Below are 24,365 nucleotides of genomic sequence, written 5' to 3'. Positions count from 1 at the left end.
TTAGCTGGTAAAGCCACAGTGGCAGTGGGCTCTCGTTCAAAGCTACAGGCTTGATATCTTTAGGCAGTAAATCATATTTCTTATAGAAAAAAAAACTCATGTCTATAGATTTCATCAATATCTTGGGCTATTTGTCTTTCAAATACAGTCTATGTGTGCCTTGCCACTGGCAAACTGTAGCCTATCTTGTTTAATAATAATATGACATGTTTATCCCATTACTGAATTTATCTTTGTTATCAAAACAATAACTGGTCACCTGGCCCAACTTAAAAATGATGAACAAAATGCCCTTTTAGAAATGCTGTCTTTAGTAACAAAAGAATTAAGTAGCCCTTCATAGCTCATACACAACTAGATACTTTTTCTTCTCTCTTGTCAAATAATCTAGTAACATAATCTTTTGCTGCTAATTTCTGAAGACTGGAAATTCTTTTTTTCAATGGACTTCCTTATTTTGACTGAACTTTTTGCTACTGTATATTTACTTGTAAATAATGAGCTCATAAATAAATGCAAATTAGTAAGTTTTTTTACATTAAAATTTCTAGATATGTGAATTCATAAGCTTCCTTTTACATATATCATCATTTTGGTTTTGTAAAATTGGTTTTATACAATTTCTTGATTTTTTCCTAGCCTCAAGGGTAGACTGGAGCCAGGAAAATTAATACACAAGAGAACTCTCAAATATTATTTAAAAAAATAAATTGTACTTTACCTGCCTTGAAAAACCCACTGCCTCCAGGGCATATCTTGTAAAAAAATAAAAAGATTTCTTCAAGTATGAAAAAATTATATCTGATATTGTTCTTCACACTGCCCTGATATGTCTATTAACTAATTCAGTATCAGATTATTTCCTGGATACTACCTCAGATAATCATTTGATAAAGCTGCCCATTTTCTTCATTAAGCATTTATACAGAATCTATTAAAATGTATGCTCCCCAACACTCTACAGAGTATAATGGGTGAACAAACCACAAGCCCTGCCCACAAGATTTTAAAGATTTTGAAGAAGATATGTATGTGTATATATATATACAATACATATTTGTATATATATATATATACACATCGTAGGTATATACCAAATAAATACCATATGTAGATATTTGACATATATGTCAAAACATCATGCATTCTACATTGCCTTTGGCACTATTGGGAATATACAGCCGAATATGGCACTGTTTTTGGCATCCCAATCTACCTGGTGAAAGAAATTCAAGAATGTCAAGCTTTCATAAAATAATTACTATAAATGAGGTATGAAAAAACAATCTCTGAACTTATAGAAGCAAGAAGGATGGTCACATTCTTCTTGTAAGAGTTGAGGGTATCAGAGAGTGGGAGGCAGTGATGGAGATGACTTCAAAGAAACAGGAAGCAGTATAAGACAATGTCCAGAAACGGAAGGAGCCACATCAAAGAATATTTGTTTCACGAAAAAGAAAGAAGAAAGAGAAGGAAATGTGGAGGATGATGTTTTGTTGAATGCACAAACCAGGATTCATAGAGAGGTAATAAAGAGAACTATGGTAGAAATCAAGTGCTACATCCAGTTAAAAACAGGTGGTGTCTTTGCTGTTTTTAAATTTTCTCTCAGATACTTTGTCTATCTCCAATGACATTACCTTGTTTGAGGCCATGAGCTGTCAGAACTGCAGGGATGTCCTAATCAATCCCATGTCTGGTCATGAAATCTCTTCTCCATCTCCCCTTTTCCCCGTCCACCTACCATCTACTTTCCATATATCAGCCGAAGAAATCTTTCTAAAACTCAGATGTTATCATTTCCCCCTCTTTATATTTATCAGTCTCCCACCTCCCACCCTATATTTTCAGGGTAAGATCCAAGATCTTTTCATGGCATGCAACTATTGGCAATATTTGGCTTCTGCTTATCTGTATACTCACTTATAGCTCTCGTTCAACTGAATTCTATGTGAGTCATCTGGACATATTATAATTTCAGTATTATGCAAGGCTCTTTCAGGTCTAGCTTTAGTACTTCCTTTGTCCTTTGGCTCAAAAGCCTTCCTATTTCTTTCTTTTACCCTGTCTTTGCATTTATCACATTATATTGACAATGCCTCTTGTCTCTTCTACCAGACTAGATTTTTCATAACAGCACGAACTGAACCTTGTTCATCTTTATATTTATATTGCATACATGTATATTTAATAAATCTTTATTGAATTAATGAAAAGTTTCTAATTTTCATGCACACACACACACACAAAATTTCCCCAGATCTTTGCTATGTCTTAGCATTTTCAGGATTTTTAGAAACAACTTGTCTGTCTATAACTTGATAAGTTCATTATCTATTCACTGAGTTCTTATAATTTCTGTCATTTTAAATTTGCTGATTGGCTTCTGTTCACATTTTCTTAGTGTTCCCTACTGTCTTTTGATAAAAAATAATATGTACAAGTCTTCATTACTTGAAGGTATTCTATAATAGGTGCCATTCTGTTCTCTTTATTTTTTAAAAAGATTTTATATTTATGTATTTGTTTATTTATTTATTTACAGAGACAGGGAGAGCACAAGCATGGGGGAGGGGCAGAGGGAGAGGGAGAAAGATATCTCAATTCCAATGCAGGGCTCAATCTCAAGATGCTGAGATCATGACCTGAGCTGAAATCAAGAGTCTGATGCTCAAATGACTGAGCCATTCCAGGGGTCCCTTTATTCTCTTTTCTAATAATAAGCTTAAATCATTATTTTTTACCTGAGTATCTTTCTTTTATCTATTTGCTAGACATAGACTCTTTCTTCACTTACTAGATGGTCTACTTTCTCTTCTAATGTACATTTAAAAGGTCTTTCATTTGTCTACGATTAGTACTGATTTATATATTCCCCCCTTTTGTTTTGTGACTTAATATATCTTTTAACTGCCCTGTCTTTTTAAATTTCTACAAACATTTGTAAATGAAAAAGATCAAGGAATCATCATGAATAGTTTCTGTTTAAGAAAGTCAGATATGTGGGAGAGGCCTTTAAAGACTCAGATACTGAAGAAAAAGAAAAAAATTCAGATACTGGCCATCCTTACATTTCTTTTCATGCCTGATATTTATACGTGTGCAATGATAAATTTAAATGTATCCTGGTGAGTTTTTTTTTTTGACAGATATTGAACCAATTATGTAAATTTTATAAAAAACTCAGAAATACAACATAAACTGCTCCATGAGTTTAGTCTGGATAAATGTCATATTGTATAATATAAACAACTATTTAGCTTAACGGGTGCCATGATTATGGAATGTTTTCCACAGTAAGTTAGTAAGATACAAGATCAAATGCACAAACTCTCCCACCTACTGTGGATGCTCCCAAGGAGGCTATGAATCAGTAAAATTCCAAGCCAAATTTTCAAATGCCTAAGTAAAAAACATATGGTATTTTGAGGCAATTATGCATTCTGCAACGGAAAGAAATACACCTCAAAGATGCACCAGCTCTTCGTGGTAACTACAGACATTGATGACCAATCTTACAACTTTTTTCTTATGATTTTGTTATATAGTATATTATTAATTTTTCTCCTAGTTCTTGGTCTTCTCTTCTTTCTCTTGATTATGACATGTTTCTCTCCAGCTAAACCCAGGAATTTGCTAAGGTATTTGTTGTTGTTTCTCTGATTTTTTTTTTTTTTTTGTAATTCACTGACATCCTCAGAAGTACTAAAATGTCTGGCTTTAAGGCTTTACCGTTTGACAACAAAATGTGTTGTTATAGCTCTTCTTGGTTTTTTATGTCCCAGTCAGGATTTCAGTTGATATAGGTCCCACTCTCTTATTCAGTTTAGTATAACCTAAATGAGATTCTTCACTTCATTTGAGGTTAGGATCCTACTAATTCTCCTTTCTTTTTCTTATCATTTTGGTCATCTTCAGCTTCAAAGTTTAGAGTCATGTTATTGTTTGTTTCCCTCTATTTCACCTAAGTCCATTTTTCAATAATATCAGTGTGATTATGCCTTTGAAATGTTCATCATTTCCCCCTTTTTATTTCCTTTGCTGTTGCCCTACTTGATCCTGTCATTGTAGGCCTACATTGTTTAACGGTAGATTCTCAGCTCCATTTCTCAAATATTTGCACTGAAAATCTAGTCTGGATGAGTTACCTTTTTAAGATGCCATTTGTGTACTGTAACTCTCTTTAAATGACTATTCGCTATTATTCAGTTGGTGCCTTTGCTTAATTTTCACTGTCTTCCATAGTAGGTTCAGTATATATATATATAGATAGATAGATAGATAGATATCTATATAGATCTATATCTATCTCTCTATCTTTCTCTCTCTCTTTTTCCAAACATAAGCACTCCACAGCAGCATGTTTCATTTGCATAGTATGGATTAAGAATCAGAAAATCTTGGATCTGGGGTGCCTGTGTGGCTATTCGCTACTATTCGCTATTATTCAGTTGGTGCCTTTGCTTAACTTTCACTGTCTTCCATAGTAGGTTCAGTATATATATATATAGATAGATATCTATCTATCTATATCTATCTATCTATCTTTCTCTCTCTCTTTTTCCAAACGTAAGCACTCCACAGCAGCATGTTTCAGTTGCATAGTATGGATTAAGAATCAGAAAATCTTGGATCTGGGGTGCCTGTGTGGCTCAGTGGGTTAAAGCCTCTGCCTTCATCTCAGGTCATGATTCCAGGGTCCTGGGATCTAGCCCCGCATCAGGCTCTCTGCTCAGCAGAGAGCCTGCTTCCCTTCCTTTCTCTCTCTGCCTACCTCTCTGCCTACTTGTAATCTCTGTCTGTCAAATAAATAAATAAAATCTTAAAAAAAAAAACAAAAAGAAAATCTGGGATCTAAATCTGGTTCTACCACACACAGGCTATGTTATGGAAATGTTCATTTAAGCTCTTTGAGAGTTAATTTATCTGCAAAAGGGGCATAATAAGCTCTTCCTTCCCAGGGTTATTTGTGATAGTCAAGTTAAATTAAACACAAATTGAAAATGTAAAGTGGCATAGAAATATCAGCTAGCGCAATGATGCTGGAACTCACTAGCTACCCTCCAAAGCTATCTGCACTGATCCGGTGCAGCTGCCTCTACTTCTTCACAAAGGATTGTAGACGACTACAAACTAGCACTGAGATAGCTAACTCCTTATTTGTTATGTTTGGAAGAGTTTTTTTCCCCTAGCTTAACTTTCATAAGGTGAAGAAAAGATAAAGAGGGCATGAGAAAGATTTTCTGTAAGATCACTGTTATTTAGTGTCTGTCAGAATAAATATTTCTAAAGAAGGAAGGAAAGCTAAAAGGGGAGAGAAGATGAAATAAGAGAAGTAGCTCGATACTGTAAAGATAACATTTTATAATCCAACATCATCCCTGGATTTTGACTTTTGAATGAATCAGCTGGCTGAGAACTTTTTGATCCAAAACAGGGAAACATGCCAGCTGGCAAATCTAAAGGCTAAATGCAGAGATCCTCCAACTTCTATCAAAAGGTTTTAAATAAGAAACATGCATTTAATTTATTACAGAAGAATCAGGGAAAGATCTTGTCATGCAGCCTTGCCATATTTTCTAGAAATTATATGTTTGAGGGCCTATCACAGGAAAATTTTGATATATATAAGGAGTTTTGATTTCATGCTTTGCTCACATTTGCTCACAGATGTTTTTATTTATTTGTTTGTTTGCTTTCTGCATCCAAAATGGTGTGATGTTACCCTATCACTAGGATGTGGGATCAACTCTGGAAAATGAAACTCTTGTTCAAAATAGTGTTGGCAATATATAGGCCTATATCGTGTGTGTGTCATGGCAAGTGATGAGAAATGTAAATGTACTGAAGTACAATTTGTGGATACTGGGGAATCTTACACTCATTATTAGCTAATTGTAGCCTATTTACTTAATCCTCAAGTCAATTTTAACAACATTAGGATATTAGAATATTGGATGTCATATCATAGGTTTGGTAAGAAATATGCCCAATAGAGTAAATCAGGATATAGGAGAATGCTGCACATTTCATAATTTTATACTAAGCAGTCAAGTTTTCATTCTGGTAGGTCATTTGATTCTCTGCAGGTGGCTATGCCTGCCTCTGAAGAGAGAGCCCTGAGTCACATGTTACACAAATGAAACACGATTATCTTCGTGGGTAGCATCGTATGATTTGGAACACGTCTTTAGGTCTAATATAAAGATCCTTCAAATAAATCATCCAGCTAAGCTTCTGTGGCCCCAAACTCCTAATTTAAAAATGTTGATAAATGAAGTACCTCTTTAGTTAATAAATGAAGTATCTCTTTAGTTATCCTTTGTCAGCAACATTCATTTTAATGGAAAGTGAGTTTACAGGGTTACATGATTGAACTACTGAGCCAAGTCAGTGTTGGCAAATGATGGGCTAAATTATTGATGTTACACACTAATGAATTCTGATGAGAAATAAAACACAGACATTACGTTTCAAGTGGTTCATAATTATTTTTGTACTTTAAAAGCAATTTTATTCTTTTCCAAATCATACTGGTTCTGTAAAACAAAAACATAGTTAGTGATTATACTAAAATTATTGAGTTTGTGACAAAAAATGCTCTTGCAAGTTTTCATTTCTGTGAAGATAATGTTATTCACACTAGGTTTTTGATTTCCTTATATACTTCTGGGAAAAGATAATTAAATTAAATGTCTAAATTTTAAAACCAGTGTCTTTAAATAAGATAATCTGCTTTGCAACCATGGTTAGCATTTCAATAGATGCATTTATAATCTATGATATGTCTATCAACACATTTACTGGAGCTGTGTTGAAATATCATAATTATTTCAGGTAATGACAAAAACAGAGGGATTTCTGTGAAGCAGCTTTGTTTTAGTAAAGAAGCTGTCTCCAAATGTGTGCTACAGAATGAAATGTGTACGATAAAATGATAGATGTTTGACAAAATCAGGGCCTGGTGGCAATAACTGAAGCATGTTCATATTCACTAAGGCACACAGAGGCTTATACATTCCCCAATATAATTACAGTGCTCTGTAATATTTCCTCATGAATTTACAGTCCCAGATTGACTAAGTATGTGGATCTGTGACTTTCCTTCTTTCTAGTGGAGTGACTCAAACAAAGACAGACTCTGAAGAGATCTTAAACTGATTTTTAGTTAAGAGGGATCAGAAGTAGAAATCAGAGACAAGGTATTAGTTCAAAGATTCATTACTTGCTGGTCATGAGTCTTTGGACAAATCTCTCAGCTTCTTTACAGCTCAGTTACCAATACCCCTAAATAGGGCAACAAGTCCTCATCTCCTATCAGAGAGGGTTGTTATTATTCACAAATCAGATATGCATGAAGAAATCTGCTATGTAAATATAATGCAAAGTTGCTTATTATTTTTGTATAAATCTAGTTTATTTAGGGAGGTCATCAAATTAGTTCAGAAAAAAATATAAAAATATTTATTTATAAGTACACATATATATATTTCTGAACTAATTCTGATGACCTCTGTAATGAATTAGATTTATACAAATATAATAAGTAAATCTGTATCATATTTACATTATATTTACATAGCAGATATATAAATATTATATATTATATATATGTGTGTGTGTGTGTGTGTGTATATATATATATATATAAAATTCCCCCCCCCCTTATCAGCAGAGGAATGTGATGCAGAAGAAATGAATGAGAAGAGTTTTCAAGTCAATATTTAGTCAACATGCTGGATTATTTTCCCCTTAAGATAATATGTGCAGATCCATACAAGAATAAATGCCCAAGGGTAAAACTTCTTTTACTGTGTTGGACCGGGATAGGAAATGCAGTGCAGTGTACTTTAGTTTTCACTTCTTGTACACTTTATATAAAATAAAGAAAATAGGGGTGCCTGGGTGGCTCAGTGGGTTAAGCCTCTGCCTTTGGCTCAGGTCATGATCTCAGGGTCTTGTGATCGAGCCCTACATCAGGCTCTCTGCTCAGAGGGGAGCCTGCTTCCCCCTCTTTATTTCCTCTCTTCCTAATTGTGATCTCTCTCTATGTCAAATAAATAAATAAAATCTTTTAAAAAAATAAAGAAAATATTGGGAGTTGTCTTAACTCTACAATATCCTGTTCCCACATTAAGGTTTACTGAGTCACTTCTTACATCTTCATAATTTTCTCTTTATCTTTGATAGACTTTAGCATCCTTTGTGAACAAGTCCACTTCAAATTTTTAATATATTTTAAAATCTTTTCCTAATATTTTCTTCTTGTTATAACTTCTCTGTTCATTGTTCTATAATCTTGATACTCTTGGATGAAAAATCATGTGTCTGTATTAATCTCACATCAAAGCAACATCATTATATAATGATGATGCTAAGTTGTATGAAAAATACCTACTGGATATGCTCCATTAGTCACTAATTTTCAAACTTAAAGTTCTGTCTTTGAAAAACTCCTCTACCCCACACCACTGACGTGGCTCCTCCACTTGAAAAATGTACTATCTGTATAAAGTGATTTTTTTATAAAATAAAAATGCTGGGTATTGTTTTGCTTAAGGCCAAGGAAAAAATCAGAACACATAAAAATTTATGTCTTTCTAATAAAACTAATATGCTTACTTTATTTCAAAATAAAAAGGACTATACTCTGATTTTAACGTGTTATTTAGCAGAATAAAGAGAGAAGTTAATTTAATTCATGGAACTTAATATTCACAAATGCTTTATTAACCTCCTGAATTTACACCACATTGATATATGCTTAAGACCAGTATGTTTTATATATGGTCTACGGATTTAGATATCAGTATTTGAATTGAGGGTTGTCCTTTGTTTATCTTCAAATGGAAGAAGGATAGGTGATTCAATGCTACCATTTTACCCACATTCACTCATGGATGTTATCAGAGAGAATCTTCTAGATATTTTGAGAGGTGAAAGAGTCAAAAGACCAATACCATACATGACAAAGAATTAAAGAGTGAAAGCTTATGAATGGAGTGGAAACAACTTTGACTGAAATAAGAAGTATATGGGAAGTTCTTAAACACATTCAGTTCAATCATCTGGCAGTTGAGTCAACACATGAAATACATATTGACTAGGTTACATTGTTAAGAAAAACTTCATTTATTCATTTATTCCAAATCTTTATTAGGATGTTCCTAGGTGCTATCCTAGATTTCATATGCTAAATGCTAAGTTAGAGGCCCACTAAAGATATGGCCCTTATCATGTCTTTGAAGGTGATTTGTACTACTTTCTGCCTTAGCCCCAGGATCCACCCATAGAGGCCCTCTAATTCTCCCTGAAGGGAGCTATTCAGCTTCATGCCTTTCAAATTGTCAGTTCCACCACATGGGTTAATCTTTCATGAATTTATTTAATCTGTTCAAAATATTTTCTAATTTCTCTTATAATTCCTTTCTTGACCCACATGATTAGAAGTGTGTGACTTATTTTGAGAAAAATTTCAAATATCTTTAAATTATTGATTTCTGATAATTTTATTGTGGTCATACAATATATTCTTCACTACTTCAATTCTTTTAAACTTACTGAAACTTGCTTTATGACCCAGGATATGGTCTATATTTGGAAATGTCTCATATGCACTTTAAAATAATGTATATTCAGTTATTGTTGAATGGAATGTTTTATAAAGGTTAAGAAAGTCTAGGTTGATAGTGTTTTTCAATTCTTCCATATTCTTACAAATTTTTTGTCTGCATTGTTCTATTAATTCCTGAAAGAAGTATTAAAGTCTCAAGTTATTAAAAAACCCATCAAACTATAATTATATATTTTTTATTTCTACTATAATTTTTCTCAATATTTGCCTTATATATTTTGAAATTTTTTAGTAGATGCATACACATTTGGAATTATTTTATGTGTTTGATAAACTGATTCTTTTTCTTAATGAAATGACCTTGATCTCCAGTTGCAGTCTAATTGTAAAGTTTAATTTGTCTGATATTATGCTTGGTGTTGCATGGCATGCCTTTTACTATCCTTATACTTTAAGGCTATCAGTGTCTTCATAGTGAATCATTTATAGACAATTAAATTTGTCTTGTGTGTTTATATAATGTGACTATATATGTTTTTTCATTGTAATTTTTAGTCTCTTTATATTTAATATAACTTTTAGTATGGTTATATGGCTTACGGATTTGATATTTTGGCTGGAGAGAGAGTTATGAGTTCATTTTTTTTTTTCTTTAAGCAGTTTAAAGATAATTCCCTATGTCTTGGTTTCCATAGTTTCTGATGAGATGTTAGAGGTAATTTTTGATTTCCTTTCCTCTAGATGATTTTATATTTTATCTTTATTTTTAATTTTCATAATCTTTAGTTTTCAAATGTTTACTACAATGTAAACATCTTTGGGGGTGTTCTTTGAGTTTATCTGGAATTATAGTTCATGTTTCTCACCAAAAAAATGTTATTTTTATACTTTTTATGGCACTCCCTCCTGGTAGCTGATAAGCTTCACTAATACCACAAGAAGAAATACTTGAGGAGAGAATACCAAAATTTTAGAGCTTGCTTTGATACATGGCCAATAATTATTTACTGAATGTTCAATGTATGCCTCTGACATCAAAGCTAAATTAGACTGTTATTTGTGACCTTATTTAAGACCTTACTTTATCTCTTTTCTTTCACTGTCTTCCTCTGAGACAATCTAATCTCACATAGAAAATTGCCATAGTATGATCATTTAAGAGCAGGCATCCTGTAGCCAAACTGTTTGGGTCTAAATCCTATTTCTTCTACTAGCTATGTGACCTTGGGCAAAATATGTAACCTCTGGGTGCTTCAATTTCCTCTTCCACAGAATGGGGACCATGAGAGCACCTCCTAAAGTTCTTTAAGAATTAAATAAATTAAAATTTATAAAACACAGAGGACAATGCCTAAAACATAATGAGGATGAGATAAATGCCTTGTTAAGAAAAGAAAATTAAGAAACAATATCTATTCCATAGCCATGGAATCTGTTTACCAAGTCCTTTATACTTCCTCTACTTTAAGGTGTTTCCTCCCTCCATCTCACACAATGTTCCTCTTTCTCTGTTTATATTCAGTTACTCATTCCTGGAAGCCTGTTTCAAGTCCCATCTATTTTATATAGGTATTCCTCTGAATTCAGGCCCAAGTAGTTTTCTCCACTTCCAGCCATAAAGATTATTGTCTATACCTGGTGATACAACCATTTAACTAGTTATATTCTAGTATTTTGTATATCTAACTCTTCACTTGGCTTCGGATTTTTCCTATATTACATTTTATTCCTTAATAATATAAAATTAGTTGTCATTTCCCCTGTATCCTATGCAGTAATCCGTTTTATTTTCATATATCTTTGTTCATGCCATTTCCTCTTTTTATAACACCCTGCCCATCTTTTGTTGCTGTTTCCTTACCTTTAAAGATTTTATTTAGGAGTTAACCCCTTCAGAAAACTAGCCTTACATTGGCAGGTTGGGCTAAGTGCTGTTCTTGCCATCATTTATATTTACACAACATACTACATCTGCTTCCTCTATGAGATCACAAGCTCTTTGAAGACAGATTATATTCTCCACCCATGGACTCACAGTGTCTAGCAAGATGCCTTTCACATAGAAGGAACTTCCCAAAAATATGTCTTAAAATTTATATTCTTCAACTTAACCGTGATTTGCTTAAGATCAAAGACCACAATGTATATTATATAAATCATATTGGTATTCAATAAGTACAAAATGAAATTAGTGTTTCAATATGATATAGAAATGTACATCCTTCCCCTCATCAATCAAAATAGAATTCTGAAGTTATTCTTTCAGCATAGAAAGATAAGGAAATGACCAGTCCTAAAGGTAGGAGAATAGAAGAAATCAGCTTAAGTGTTCTTAGGTGTTGTGAACCTAGCTTCCTGAATTCCCAGGAGTTTGAAATGATATCAGACATGGAGTTGCAAGTTTCTGAAGGTAAAAAGATTGGAATGTATAATTCCTCTGGGATTAATTACAGACCATTGTACTGTTATTTATTGGCCCAATTTCAATACTGTTGTATCTAAGGGATTAGAGATTCCTGAAGAGAGGGACAGAGGATGGGGTAATAGCTGGCCAGTGGAGCAGTCGGAATACATGCAACATTTACTGATTAAGTTTGTCATATTCTATGCATATTTTGTGGCACCAACAAAAACATTACAATAGTAACACCAAAGATCATTGACCACAGAGCACCAAAACAGATATAATTATAAAGAAAAATTTGAAATATTGTGAGAATTACCAAAATGTGACACAGAGACACAACGTGAGCAAAAGCTGTTGGAAAATGATGCAGATAGACTTGTGCAATGCTAAGTTGCCACAAGCCTTCAATTTGCAGGAAACATAATTATTTGCAAAGTGCAAAAAAAGTGAAGTACAATAAAATGAGGTATCTGTATTTCAAAAAACTTGAAGAAAATTTGCTAATATATTCCATCATGTTTGTAAATATTTATATTTTTCTCTGAATTTCAATACATATATTGATATTTATATATTGATATTTATATATATATTTGAATATATATTCAAATATTATATATTTGAAGTTGTGCTGTCATGCACATTAATATCATGACTGAAATGTCTTGATTATATATTTTATCCATATGAATATGCATATTTGAGTGTTTTAATCTTTTTTGCCTCAAAGCGTCTCTTTCATTAGAAAAGTGTCTTTTTAAATTAGAACTTCTTTTAATTAATTAATTTATTTATTTAGTCCATGCCCTTCATTTAGTTTCTATTTGTCTGAGGTGCATCTCTTCTAAATGAGATGGAATTTTTTTTTTATGACCGATCTGTGAATCTATAACTTTAAACAGTGCAATGAAACCATTTGCAGTTATTATTATTACTAATATGTTTGTACAAAACTATCAGTTTGTTCTCTATAGTTAAGAGTCTGTTTCTTGGTTTGTCTCTCTCTTTTTCCCCTTTACTCATTTATTTTGTTTCTTAAATTCCACATATGAGTGAAATCTATAGGATTTGTCTTTCTCTGACTGACTCATTTTCCTTAACATTATACTCTCTAGCTCCATCCATGTTGCTGTGAATGGCAAGACTTCATTCTTTTTTAATAGCTGAATAATATTCCATTGTATCCATATACCGTATTTTCTTTATTCATTCATTTTTTGATGAACACCTAGGCTGCTTTCATAGTTTGGCTATTATATAAAATGCTGCAATAGACATAGGGGTGCGTGTATCCTTTTGAATTAGTGTTTTTGTATATTTTTGGTAAAAACCAGCAGTGTGATTACTGGGTCATAGGGTAGTTCTATTTTTAATTTTTGGGGGGAAACTCTATACTGTTCTTCGGAGTGACTGCTCCAGTTTGCATTCCCAACAATGGTGCAAGACGGTCCCTTTTTCTTCACATCCTTGCCAACACTTGTTGTTTCTTGGGTTTTTTGTTTGTTTGTTTGTTTTATTTTTTATTTTAGCCTTTCTGACAGGTATGAAGTGATGTCTCATTGTAGTTTTGATTTGTATTTTCCTGATGATGAATTATGTTGAGCAGCTTTTCAAACAGCTGTTGGCTATCTGAATGTCTTCTTTGGAGAAATGTCTGTTCATGTCATTGGATTGAATTATTTGTTATTGGGCATTGAGTTGTATCAGTTTTTTAAATATATTTTGCATACAAATCCTTTATCAGATATATCACTTGCAAATATCTCCTTTCATTCACAAGTTTGCCTTTTAGTTTTGTTGATCATTTCCTTTGCTGTATAGAAGTCTTTTATTTTGATGTAGTCCCAGTAGTGAATTTTTGCTTTTGTTTCCCTTGCCTCAGGGCACTTTTCTAGAAAAATGTTGCTATGGCTAATATCACAAAAATTGCTCCCTGTCCTCCATTTTAGGATTTTTATGGTTTCAAGTTTCACATTTAGGTCTTTTACCCATTGTGAATTTATTTTTGTGTATGGTGTAAGAAAGTGGTCTAGTTTCATTCTTTTGCATGTAGCTGTCTTGTTCCTTAACACCATTTGTTGAAGAGACTATTTTTTTCCCCATCAGATATTCTTTTCTCCTTTGCTTAAGTCTAATGTACACTAGGTACTTCTGGGTTTTCTATTCTGTTCCATTGATCTATGCATCTATTTTTGTGCCAGTACCATACTGTTTTGATAACTATAGCTTTGTAGTATAACTTGAGATCTGGAATTTTGATACCCCAGTTATGTTTTTCTATTTCAAGATTGCTTTGGCTCTTTGGGGTGTTTTGTGGTTCCATACAAATTTTAGGAATGCTTGTTCTATCAGTTTTGGGACAAATGTTGTTTTATTTTGATAGTGACTATATTAATAGTAGATTGCTTTTAGGAAGTATAGAAATTTTAACAGTATTTGTTCTTCCAATCCATGAGCATGGAATGTCTTTCCATTTCTTTGTGTTGTCTTCAATTTCTTTCATCAATACTTTTTTTCATCAATACTTTCATCATCCAAGTATAGGTCTTCCATCTCTTTGGTTAAGTTTATGCTTAGGTATTTTATTATCTTTGGTGTAATTGTAAATGGGATTATTTTTTAAATTTCTGTTTCTGCTGCTTCACTGCTGGTGTATAGAAATACAACAGATTTGTGTACATTAATTTAAATTCTGAAACTTTTGATTTCATTTATTTTTCTAGCAGTTTTTTTTTGGTGGCATCTTTAGAGTTTACAATACATTGTATCATGTCATCTACAAATAGTGGAAGTTTAGGAAGTTTTAGGAAGTTTCTTCCTTACAAATATGGATGCCTTTTATTTCTTTTTTGTTATCTGATTGCTGTGGTGAGGACTTCTAGTACTATGTTGAATACAAGTTGTAAGTAGATATCCTTGTCTTTTTCCTGATCTTAAGCAAAAGCTCTAAGTTTTTCCCCATTGAGTAAGATGTTCATTGTAGGTTTTTCATACAGGCAATTGTTGTGCTGAGGTATATTCCCTCTAGACCTATTTTATTGAGGATTTTTATCATGAATGATGTACTCTGTCAAATCCCTTTTCTGCATCTATTGGAATGATCATATGGTTTTTATTCTTTCTCTTTTTTTTTCTTTTTTTAATTTTTTATTTTTTATAAACATATATTTTTATCCCCAGGGGTACAGGTCTGTGAATCATCAGTCTTACACAATTCTTAGCATTCACCATTTTATCCTTTCTCTTATTAGTGTGATGTATCACATTGATCAGTTTGCAAATACCGAACCACCCCCGCACCCTGGGGATAAATCCTACTTGATTGTGGTGTATAATTTTTTAAAATATATTTTTGGATTTAATTTGCTAATATTTTGTTGAGGATTTTTGCATCTATGTTCATCAGAGACATTGGTCTATAGTTCTCTCTCTCTCTCTTTTCTCTCTTGTGGTGTCTCTAACTGGCTTTGGGTAATACCAGCCTCATAGAATGAATTTGGAAGTTCTTCATCTTCTGCTTTTTGGTATAGGTTGAGAAGAGTAGGTATTAACTTTTCTTTAAATGTTTGGTAGAATTCACCTGTGGAGCTATCTGGTCCTAAACTTTTATTTGCTGGAAGTTCTTTGATTATTGGTTCAAGTTCATTGCTGGTAAACAGGTATTCAAATTTTCTATTTCTTCTGCTTCAGTTTTGGTAGATCATATTAGGACTTTATCCATTTATTCTAGGTTGTCCAATTTGTTGGCATATAATGTTTTTGTATTATTCTTTTATAATTAATATTTCTATAGTGTTGACTGTTATTTCTCCTCTTTAATTTGTGATTTTGTTTATTTGAATCCTCCTTTCTTTCTTTTTTTCTTTCTTTTTTTAAAATTTTTTAAATTTTTTGGATGAGTATGGTGAGAGGTTTATCAATTTTGTTGATATTTGGAAAGAACCAGCTCCTGGTTTCTTTGCTCTGTTATCTTGTTTTTTAAGTTTCTATATCATTATTTCTGCTATAATCTTCATTATTCCTTCCTTCTGCTGGTTTGGGGTTTTGTTTGTTGTTCTTTTACTAGTTCCTTTAGGTGTAAGTTTTGGTTGTATATTTGAGATTTTTTCTTGTTTCTTAAGGTAGGCTTGTATCGCTATAAACTTCCCCTTTAGAACTACTTTTGCTGCATTCCAAATATTTTGGACCATTATGTTTTCATTTTCATTTGTTTCCATGTAATTTTTAATTTTTTTCTTTAATTTCGTGGTTGGTCCATTCATTGTTTAGTAGAGTATTATTTGACTTTCATGTATTTGTGTTCTTTCCAAATTTTTTATCTGGTGGTTGATTTCTAGCTTTATAGTTGTTGTAGTCAGATATTTTTGAATTTGTTTAGACTTGTTTTGTAGTCTAATATATGGTCTATTCTGGATAATGTTCCATGTACACTTGAAAAGAATGTGTATTCTGCTATTTTGGGGTGGGATGTTCTGAATATATCTGTTAAATCCATATGGTCCAGTATGTCATTCAAAGCCACTGTTTCATTGCTGAGTTTTCTGTTTGGATGATCTGTACTTTGATGTAAGTGGGGTGTAAGTCCCCTATTATTACTGTATTCTTATCTATTAGTTCCTTTATGTTTGTTATTAACTGTTTTATATATTTGGGTGCTCCCATGTTGGAAGAATAAATATTTACAATTGTCATATCTTCTTGTAGATTGCCCCTTTTATTATTATATAGTACCCTTCTTTGTCTCTTTACACTCTCTGTATTAAAATCAATTTTGTCTGATATTAGCATTGCTACCTGGCTTTCTTTTGACATTCATTTTAACGCTACACTTTTCTCCATCATCTCACTTTCAATCTGGATTTATCTTTAGGTCTGAAATGTGTCTCTTACAGACAGCATATAGATAGGTCTTTTTTTTTTTTTAATCAGCTCTGTCACCCTATGTTTTTTGACCGGAGCATTTGTCCATTTACATTCAAAGTAATTATTGATAGATATGTATATATTGCCATTTAGTTACTTGTTATGTGGTTGTTTTTATAGTTTTTCTCTGATCTTTTCTTCTCTTGCTCTTTTTCATGGTTTGTTGGCTTTCTTTGGTGATACACTTGGATTCCTTTCTCTTTATTCTTTGCATATCTATTACTGGTTTTTGATTTATGGTTACCATTAGGTTTGTATAACATCTTCTGCATATAATAGTCTATATTAAGTTGATGGGTTGCTTAAGTTGGAACCCATTCTTTACTCCTCTCTCCTCCATGTTTTAGGTACATAGCATCATATTTTACATCATTTTATTTTCTGAATCCCTTGACCAGTTTTTATAGATATACTTATTTTACTCCTTTTGTACTTCCAACTTTTTATACTCTCACTTATTATCTCTTCTTTCCACTCACAGGGTTCCCTTTAATATTTTTTGTAGGGCTGGTTTAGTGTTCATGACTCCTTTAGATTTTGTTTGTTTCAGAAACACCTGAATGATTGCATTGCTAGATAGAATATTCTTGGCTGTAGATGTTTCCCTTTCAGCACTTTGAATATATCATGCCACTTCCTTTTGGACTACAATGTTTCTGCTAAAAAAAAAAAAAAAAAAAAAAAAAAAAATCTGCTTATACCCTTATGGGGTTTCTTTTGTAACTGTCTTCTTTTTTCTTGCTGCTTTAAATTATTTTCTTTATCACTCTTTTTTGCCATTTTAATTACTATGTGTCTTGGTATAAACCTCCATGTGTTGACTTTTTGGGGTATCTTTGTGTCTCCTGGGTCTGGACATCTGTTTCCTTCCCCAGCTTAGAAAAGTTTTCAGCTATTATTTCTTCCAGTAAATTTTTTGCCCCCTTTCTCGCTTCTTCTTCTGGGATCCCAATAATATGAATGTTATTAAACTTGATGGACTAATGGATTTCCCTAAGTCTATTCTCATTTACATAATCCTTTTTCCTCTCATTTGCTCAGCTTGATTACTTTTCATTACTCTGTCTTCCAGGTCATTGATTCATTCCTCTAGCCTGCTATTTATTCCACCAAGTGTATTTTTAATTTCATTTATTGTATTCTTCGTCTCTGATTGATTCTTTTAATCTCTTCGTTAAGGGTCTCACTGATGTCGTCCACTCCTTCTCAAGTCCAGTGAGTATCTTTATGATCATGATTTTAAATTCACTATCTGGCATAATATTCATACCATTTTGCTTAGTTCTCTTGTGGTTTTTTATGATTCTCTCCTTTGGGACATATTCCTCTGTCTCATTATTTTGTCTACTTCTCTGTTTCTGTTTCTTTGTGTTAGATGAGTCAGCTACATCTTTTGCTCTTGAATGCAATGGCTTTACAAAGAAGCCATCCTGTAGTTCCCTGCAGTGCAATGCCCTTTGTTCCCCAGGATTTGACAGTTCAGGGAGTGTCTCCTATGTGTGTTGTATCTGCCCTGCTATTGTGCCCTAGCCAACTTTTCCTTAGTCCAGTTATGTACAGAGGCTCTCTTTGCCTGTTGTGGGACATGTTCAGTCACTAGCTGGGTGGGGTGCATTTTAACAAGGTATGCACTTGTTTGCTTATGAAATGAGGCTTGTTGCCACTGTCACTGCGGCCACTGAAACCAAGGTCCCATAAAATGATTAAGTTGGGAGATGAGGTGTTGGTGGGGTTTGTGCTGGTCTTCTGGGGGAGGAGACTTTTAGCACCTGGACTGAGGCAACAGTGTTGAGGAAGGTGAACACACAGAAATGCTGGGGACAGGGCTTGCTGTAAGCAAGTTAGGCAGGGAGTGTTGGCACCTTGTGGGCCTGCTCAGGTGGCCCTGTGTTTATACTTAGAGGAGGGGAAGGGAAATGGTGCTTTAAGCTTCTCTGCTCCTAAGGGGTCTCCCTGTGATCACTGCCTCTCTGTCCGTGCTCTGAAATGAGTAAGTAACTTTCCCTCCTGTATGCCCCTGTTATTTTTCAAACTTCTGCTTCCATACTGTATCTCCACGGGCTTTTGTCCATGTTGTCGCTTTAAGGGTAGGGACTCTATTGCTTAATGCCTTTCAGTACTTTCCAGAGCCAAACCCACCGATTTTTAAAATCCCATGTTTTAAGTACTAGTAGTTGTACAAACTCGCGAGATTCAGCCCTTCTTACTTTTAAAGCCATATGTTATGGGGATTTATCTTCCCTGTGAGGGCTTTCCAGTGTTAGTCTGCTTTTTGCTCTTCTGCAACCATGAGTTCTCTTCCCACTGCTGACAGTCACAGTCTTGTCTGATTCACTCCCAAACCTCATCTTCACCCTATCTTCTTTGATGTGGCCTTTTCTCCACCTTTAGTTGTGGAGTTTGTTCTGCCAGTCTTCAGGTTGATTTCTGGGTTATTCCTGCTGATGTGAATGTTACCTAGTTATATCTGTGAGATAAGAAGAGCATAGGGTCCTCCTTCTCCGCCATCCTTCCAGTCTCCAAACAAGTATTTTTAAGTTTTTATCTTGTGTTTTTCTGGCTTTTTAAAATTTGTGTAGCTGTCTTCTAGAAATAAGAAATTGGTCTGTCCCTATATGTATTGTGTGTGTGTGTGTGTGTGTGTGTGTGTTTGTGTGTGTGCATGCACAAATGTATGAAATGACTAAGACCTTACTTCTGTGTCATCAAAATTCTTGGCAAAGCACCTAGAGAATCTTTTCTTTATTGACATACAGAAATGTAGGCATCTTGAGCTTGAAAGACCTTTGAGGTGATCACATTAAATCTTAATAAACCATTTCACCAATTCACACAATAATCAGTTCACTCAACAAATATTTTTCAGCACTTACATATTAAAAACTATAGTTGGTGCCAGGAGGATAAAGATGAACAAATAAGAAATGCTTCAATGGAGAAGGCTCACATTCTAGTGGGTGAGGACATACAGACCACACACAAATGTCTGTGCAAGGAGGTTAGGTGAACATTCCAGGAGTGCAAACTAAGAAGGTGCTCTCTGGACTGACTCTTAGCCAGTTTGCTTTCCCTCAGCCACTGCAGTGTTTCTGCTTGAGCATCAGCAGTGTGTGTTGGAGAGCAAATGTTTTCCTACTGAGTCCAAACCCACCATCTTGTTTCTTCCATCATGGGTCCAGGTGTTGCCAACCTTCACTTAGTTCCTTAGATGTTTGTCCTTCTACCCAAAGTCTTTCCATTTTACAATGAAGCATTCTAAATTTGTATGTTTCTCCTTCTTCCTGTTTTTTTATTACATTGCTGCATTCTAGTATATCAATATGGTCCTTAAATTACACTTCCTAAACCTTTATAAAATTCTGCAGATATACTCTACTTTTTTTTTTAAAGATTTTATTTATTTATTTGACAGAGAGAGATCACAAGTAGGCAGAGAGGCAGAGAGAGAGAGGAGGAAGCAGGCTCCCCACTGAGCAGAGAGCCCGATGCGGGACTCGATCCCAGGACCCTGAGATCATGACCTGAGCCGAAGGCAGCGGCTTAACCCACTGAGCCACCCAGGCGCCCCTATACTCTACTTTTGAAAAAGTGCAATGGGACTATCATCTCCTTTAACAAGACAAAACATTTGTGACTTCAAAGTCTAAGATCACATGAACATGTTTGTCACATCACATTCTCTTATTTAAATGATGAGTTAGATACAGTCTTTTTCCAAAATAAAACGCCAAAGTAGTATTAAAAATCACAACATTAAATAAATTAAAAATAAAAAAAGAAAAGTAGTGCAATGATAGTACCTTATATGGACTGAGAGGTGAGGTTAGGGATATAAAATATGCTCTACACTGTGAAATTCAAGGAGCCTCACGTGCTTGCCAGAGCTGGAACATTGCATTGGTCTTAGGATGGTAGTAGCTCACTTTGGCTCAGGTTAAAATTTCAGTCAACTAAAATCCCTATATATATATATGTATTAATATATGTATTAATTGAGAGAGAGGGAGCATGAGCAGGCAGGGGGCAGAGGGAGAAGCATATATTACATAATACATATATTAATACATATATATATGTGTGTATTATACAAATGACTTTGATGTCAAATACACCAATACCTTATTCTAGTTATATTTCATTTTACCAGTTTCTGTGTTTCTGTTTGATTATGTTATTCAAAAGCTTATGTGGCCTACCTGTTTGTTTTGCCATCTGTGGATTTACAAATTATGGGTTTTTTGTTTGTTTGTTTGTTTTTGGTGGCGTCCCGGTAGCTCGCCATGATCGTATAGTGGTTAGTACTCTGTGTTGTGTTTGTTTGTTTGTTTTTGGATAGTCCTGCAATTGCTTCAAGGCCAAGGGTGAAACAAAGTTTCCTTTTTCTGCTTAATGTTTATTTTGAATTGATTTTGTTCAATAACAGTTCAAAACAATATACAATTTCTTTTTTAAAGATTCATCAGATGATTTTCTCATCAAATAATTTACTAATATCTTTTTTTAATAATTCACTAATATCTATGGCATCATTTTAACACTACCTTCAAAATATAAAACATTAGATTCCATAGTATTGACATGCTACTAAATCATATGAAAACAGAGAGCAATAGCGTCTGGTCTATTAAGCAATTTTTAGTCATGTTAACTCAAAGTGTAGAGACTTATACCTGCAGACCCATTCTGCAACATACTAAATCATTCTATCATGTTTTCATTTAAAAAAATTTGAGGTGTGTCTGTGTGGTTCAGTTGGTTAAGTGTCTGCCTTCGGCTGAGGTCATGATCACAGGGTCCTGGGATTGACCCCAGTATCAGGATCTGTGCTCAACAGAATTCTGCTTCTCCCTCTGCCCCCTGCCTGCTCATGCTCCCTCTCTCTCAAATAAATAAATAAAACCTAAAAAAATGTTGATATAATAAGTGAAAACAAGATAGTCATGGGAAACTTTTAGAAACCCTTAATGGCCTTCCTATCATACACACTAAAAATGAACTGAGCAAGAACTGAACTAATTTCATTGATGATGTACAGCCCCAAAGGAGCTTAGAATCTTCTAAAAAGAAAAGCATAGCAACAAGTAGAAGGAGTAAGGTGCTGAAAATACAACTGTGGTTTGGTGATATGTACAGAGTAGAGTGGGAGGTAGAGAAAAGGAAGGTTCTCAGGAAGGATTTTGTAGAGATGTTTGATTTGAGTCAGATGTTCTTTAATAGGTAAGATAAGAGTATAACAGAAAGAGATAAAAGTATAGGCACAGGAAAGAAGAAGGAGTTAAATAAGAGGTTTCATACTAGAGGAATTTTGGAGCAGCTGATATAGACTTTAAGGAACTAATCTGGAGACAGATAAAGCTGGGAAGGTTAGCAGGAACTGGGTCATGACAGTCATTGTGTACCATGCTGAAGGTTTAGAAGCTGAGTTTTCGAGGATTGCCCACGTTTCTATAGTTTTATAGCAAGATCCTGATAATTATGTTTCAATGTTTCTACTAAAAGCCAAAGTTGAAATATTCTAAATTGAAGTCATCCCCATTAGATAAGAATCCACTAAATTATGTTCCTCAAGTTCCTCAAATACAACCCAGCCTTGTTACTGTGTCTCTAGAATCAGAGTAGCTTAATCTTTCTACTGATACTATCTTACAATTTCTAACTCTTCACATAACTGCCATAAAAATAAGTAATTTAAAATCAAATTTAGTAAAAAAAAAATGCATTGGTGAGTTTCTAATAAAAAGTTAGAATAGGATTACTGTAGGTTATGGACTGAGAGTTCACTTTATCAATATTCAGTTTCTACTGACATTTTCAATATTTCAATATTTCAAAACATACTCTAATTTACAAAATATATCCTAATTTAAATTTATTATTTAAGAATGCTTACACTTGGGCAGAAGTATGAGATTTTTCTAAAATAATAAATAGAACATGCAATTTACCTTGGAATATTTTAAAGGGAATCACAAGTTATAGGAACTCCATAATTTTTAATGTACTATCTGTTAACAGACTTTTAAGGAAAAAAACAAAAAACAAAAAACAACCTCCTGCCTTCAAAATTACTGCAATTGTAGTTTATACTCAAGTTTATATATGAATACCTATTAAATCTACACATTTAAGCTTTACCTTTTCAAAACTTTAAATTTCTATTATTTAAAAATTTTGTTATGATCTATTATCAGTGGAATCCTTATATTAAGTACATATACCTTATATATGTACTTCTTATGGGAGATATAGATGTATAAGATATATAAATATATATATATATATATATATATATATATTACATATATACATCCTCAGAGGAAAAGAGCAAAAATAGCCACCAGTAAAAATGAAATTTGAAATAGCTTTGAAAGTATTTTACAAAATCCTTTGATTAAGGCAAATGATGCATCTTTTTAATGAAATGCGCATGTAATTAAAATTTTAAAAAAAGATTTGGTTTGTTTAGGTTCAGCATGCGTTATTTATGCTACAGGTTAATGAAGATTATGGTTTTAAAGAGCATGTGCATTTTATTTTATAGAACAGGTACTTGTATTTTTTGCTTTTTAATAGAACAAGATGGTAGTTGTTTTCCTTTGGGAAATCATGTTTTATGCATAGTATAACATTTCAAATAACGAAATATTAATCTAAAAAATGTAAGTTTCCCTAAATAGTCTTTACATAGTTAATATGGGTTTCTAAAATAGATCAGTCTTAAAGACAACTGATCCACTAAAAGTTTTTACAGAGACAAACAATAAAATTTCACATACATTTGGCTTCCTCATTTTATTTACTTATTTATTTTTTTATGGAACCACAATTATATTCTAAACCCAACTTGCTTATTTTTAAATAAAGTTATCTCCAAATCTCCTTAGGAGGACAAGCCTCCTTCAAAATGGAAGGGGAAAGAAAACAGTAAAATAAAATAAACATAAGTGTCATTTTCACTGAAGTAGATTTCACACAAAAGCAACACAAGGCAACTGTTGACAATATCTCTTAAACAGCTGAACAGCATCTGCAAAGCCTGAAGATTTGAAAATATATATTTATACCAAATGTGTTTATAAAAATCTGTTTTGAGGTTTGTGAAAAATAAGTTCAATCTCCCTTTTCCCCCAAAGTATGCACGGTATATATGCTAACTGACTGAATTCATCCTTCATGCAATTCCAGTTTATTAAAGAGGTTAAAAATTTATAAAACTCTGATGGGATATGGTTTTAATGCTTCATCACACTACCCATCATTTGCTTTTCAATCTAGATCAGAATGATCTTTCCTACTTCCCTGCAATCACCTACCTGCACAGCTAATATTTTCTGAATACTCTCTTGAGAGTCTGTCTGGAACTTGGCCAGCCTCATCTGGCTGTAGAGGACCACGAGTTTGAAGTGCTTCTGCCACACCTTGTGTATCCTTCTTTGCAGCTGACAGAGCTGAAGGGAAGAG

General features: G+C 33.5%; 1 protein-coding gene across 4 annotated transcripts in view; it reads right to left on the bottom strand.

The window, feature by feature from the left end:
* CCDC178 (coiled-coil domain containing 178) overlaps positions 1-24,365 on the bottom strand; it is a 444,107-nt gene that overhangs the window by 16,373 nt on the left and 403,369 nt on the right. For all 4 annotated transcript variants that reach the window (XM_082699591.1, XM_082699594.1, XM_082699592.1 and 1 more), the window contains one exon: positions 24,218-24,352. In XM_082699591.1, coding sequence (XP_082555717.1) covers positions 24,218-24,352 — 135 coding nt within the window. The remainder of the gene's footprint in view (positions 1-24,217; positions 24,353-24,365) is intronic.

This window comes from Mustela nivalis (genome assembly GCF_964662115.1).
Source record: "Mustela nivalis genome assembly, chromosome: 14".
NCBI classification, from domain to species: Eukaryota; Metazoa; Chordata; class Mammalia; order Carnivora; family Mustelidae; genus Mustela; species Mustela nivalis.
Note: the sequence above shows the minus strand (reverse complement) of the source record. Positions and strands in the feature narration are given on the sequence as shown.